Source organism: Priapulus caudatus, unplaced genomic scaffold (genome assembly GCF_000485595.1).
Source record: "Priapulus caudatus unplaced genomic scaffold, Priapulus_caudatus-5.0.1 Scaffold1424, whole genome shotgun sequence".
NCBI classification, from domain to species: Eukaryota; Metazoa; Priapulida; class Priapulimorpha; order Priapulimorphida; family Priapulidae; genus Priapulus; species Priapulus caudatus.
In genome coordinates, this window is record NW_014578485.1 from 22,465 (window position 1) to 25,858 (window position 3,394).

At 46.7% G+C, this 3,394-nt stretch overlaps 1 protein-coding gene across 1 annotated transcript in view; it reads right to left on the bottom strand.

Moving 5' to 3' along the window:
- LOC106816585 (E3 ubiquitin-protein ligase TRIM9-like) overlaps positions 1-3,394 on the bottom strand; it is a gene marked incomplete at its 3' end in the record, with an annotated part of 24,889 nt that overhangs the window by 7,553 nt on the left and 13,942 nt on the right. Inside the window, exons 3-4 of the mRNA XM_014821207.1 lie at positions 3,186-3,323; positions 481-618 (exon numbers count right to left, since the gene is read on the bottom strand). Of these exons, the coding sequence (XP_014676693.1) occupies positions 481-618; positions 3,186-3,323 (276 nt within the window). The remainder of the gene's footprint in view (positions 1-480; positions 619-3,185; positions 3,324-3,394) is intronic.

Below are 3,394 nucleotides of genomic sequence, written 5' to 3' on the forward strand. Positions count from 1 at the left end.
GAGGGACAGCAATATGGGGGGATAGGGTCTAGGATGTATGAGGGACAGCAATATGGGGGGATAGGGTCTAGGATGTATGAGGGACAGCAATATGGGAGGATAGGGTCTAGGATGCTGCAGAGGCAATGCTATAGATGATGGTGGGATGGTACTGGAACGACGTGGCAGCTCTGTGGGAAGCTGCAAGGAGCGCAGACAAGGAGGCAGATAGTCAGGAGACCCTTGTCAGAAACAAAATTAGTCTTAACATTAGTCTTAACACTAACATTTTCTCGTAGACCGTCGACAGCGCTTTGTTTTGTATTGTTACGAAGAAATCTGCCAGGATTTTTCATTCAGGTAACTTCGCAGCGTTTCTGTCGACGGACCAAGAGAAAAGTTAATGTTAAGACTAATGTTAAGACTAATTTTGTTTCTGACAACAGGCCCCAGGACGCTAGTGCATGTCGGTGCGTGTGAAGAATCAGAGTGAGCTCTCACCTGTTCTTTGATTGTGCGGGCTTTGTAGTCTCTCTCCTCACGTACGTGCTTCACCAGATCCTCCTTCCGCCGCTGTATGGTCGCGATCAGTGTATCACAATCCGCTAGTATGCCCTTCTCAAACTCCTTACAATTCTCCTGCGAAAAACAACAACAACAGACATCTTGTTTACGTCCTTGTTATTATAAGTTGTTACTGGTAAATAAACATTTATATTGATTTAATTTTGTTAGTTATAATCAGCTTATTATATTGTAAATTATTGGCTGATTTCTTTATTAGTTATATATCTATTATTAGTTAATACTAGTTATACTTATTTCGATTTAATTCCTTAGTTATATTTAGTTTATTATATTTTCAATTATTAGCTGATTTATTTATTTATTATTTACATATCTATAATTACTTATTACTAGTGAATATTACATTAGTTAGGAACTTAGGAAATGGTATTCCGTTACTTCTCAGATGCGACTGCTCGCACGCTGCCCTCACAAAGGCGATTTCATATTAATATTGGGTTTGCTTTAGAAGAGGAACGCGGGTGATTAATTCAACACGCTGATAACAAGGGGTGAAGGGGTGAGGGGTGATTGAGATGAAGGTGATTCGCGCCGTGTATTAAACCATGCAGCTCGCATAGCAAAACTTGATTAAAATGCAAATCTCCATTGATACGTCAGAAAGCTCAAGACCACCCGTGATCTCACAGTGGGCTATATACATAGACGCGCGCACGCACGCACGCACGCAGACACGCACGCACGCACGCACGCAGACACGCACGCACGCACGCACAATCGCGCACGTGCGCACGCACGATCACGCGCACATACTCACGCACCATCGCGCGCACACACGCACGCACAATCGCGCACACATACGGACGCGCGGTGATTGTGACAGTGAGAGGTCTAGAAGCTGGGAAGACAATAATTATGGTACACACTTCCGATCCTGAGTAATACGGCGTTATTCATGGCAGCCGCCTGTGTGACACTGCCGGCCATTCAGCACCGCGTTATGAATTATTGATTGCTATTACCTCACTGAAGCTAGAAGCCAGAAACGATCGCTAGTTTGCTTTACGAGTTCTCTACACGATGCAATAATCTATATCATCAGCATAAAATTGCTACTTAAAGAATAACCACGCCAGGGAGACCTGGATGTGAACATGGTCTATGATTTAGTAGAATTTAGGGGGATATGGTTGCGGTAAATGTGAGAGGGGCAGAATCACGGAAGAATAGGGTAAAAGAGAGTATGAGTATAGAATAGGGTAAAAGAGAGTATAGAATAGGGTAAAAGAGAGTATAGAATAGGGTAGAGAATAGCTCAAAGGTATGGGTAGAGCTGGCATACGGGCGGGGTAGGGATATGTGGTGTAGGAAGGCGGTGGGGGATTGAATCGATGATGTAGGCGAAGTGGCGAAATACGGCGGAAGATGGTTAATGATGCGGCAGGGACAGGAATTTAGAACAAAGGGTTCGGGATGTGGACGAGACACGAATACGAGGCAGGGGGTATGATCAAGCATCCGGGGGAGGGGCAGAAAAATGTGGGAATTAGGGTTGAGAGCGTGACTTGGGGGCAGGAATATGGGCGGAGTGGTGGAAAGAGAGGACGACGCGACGTGGGGGAGGGGGAACAGAATCTGAGATGTGCGAGGGACAGCAATATCGAGGGATGGGGTCTAGGATGTGCGAGGGACAGCAATATCGAGGGATGGGGTCTAGGATGTGCGAGGGACAGCAATATGGAGGGATAGGGTCTATGATGTGCGAGGGACAGCAATATGGAGGGATAGGGTCTATGATGTGCGAGGGACAGCAATATGGAGGGATAGGGTCTAGGATGTGCGAGGGACAGCAATATGGAGGGATAGGGTCTATGATGTGCGAGGGACAGCAATATGGGGGATAGGGTCTAGGATGTGCAGAGGTCAGCAATATGGAGGGATAGGGTCTAGGATGTGCGGAGGTCAGCAATGTGGAGGGATAGGGTCTAGGATGTGCGGGGAACAGCAATATGGGGGATAGGGTCTAGGATGTGCGAGGGAGAGCAATATGGGGGATAGGGTCTAGGATGTGCGAGGGACAGCAATATGGAGGGATGGGGTCTAGGATGTGCGAGGGAGAGCAATATGGAGGGATAGGGTCTATGATGTGCGGAGGTCAGCAATATGGGGGATAGGGTCTATGATGTGCGAGGGACAGCAATATAGGGGATAGGGTCTAGGATGTGCGAGGGACAGCAATATGGGGGGATAGGGTCTAGGATGTATGAGGGACAGCAATATGGGGGGATAGGGTCTAGGATGTATGAGGGACAGCAATATGGAAGGATAAGGTCTAGGATGCTGCAGAGGCAATGCTATAGATGATGGTGGGATGGTACTGGAACGACGTGGCAGCTCTGTGGGAAGCTGCAAGGAGCGCAGACAAGGAGGCAGATAGTCAGGAGACATTAGTCTTAACACTAACATGTTCTCGTAGACCGTCGACAGCGCTTTGTTTTGTATTGTTATAAAGAAATCTGCTAGGATTTTTCATTCAGGTAACTTCGCAGCGTTTCTGTCGACGGTCTAAGAGAAAAGTTAATGTTAAGACTAATGTTAAGACTAATTTTGTTTCTGACAACAGGCCCCAGGACGCTAGTGCATGTCGGTGCGTGTGAAGAATCAGAGTGAGCTCTCACCTGTTCTTTGATTGTGCGGGCTTTGTAGTCTCTCTCCTCACGTACGTGTTTCACCAGGTCCTCCTTCCGCCGCTGTATGGTCGCGATCAGTGTATCACAATCCGCTAGTATGCCCTTCTCAAACTCCTTACAATTCTCCTGCGAAAAACAACAACAACAGACATCTTGTTTACGTCCTTGTTATTATAAGTTGTTACTGGTAAATAAAC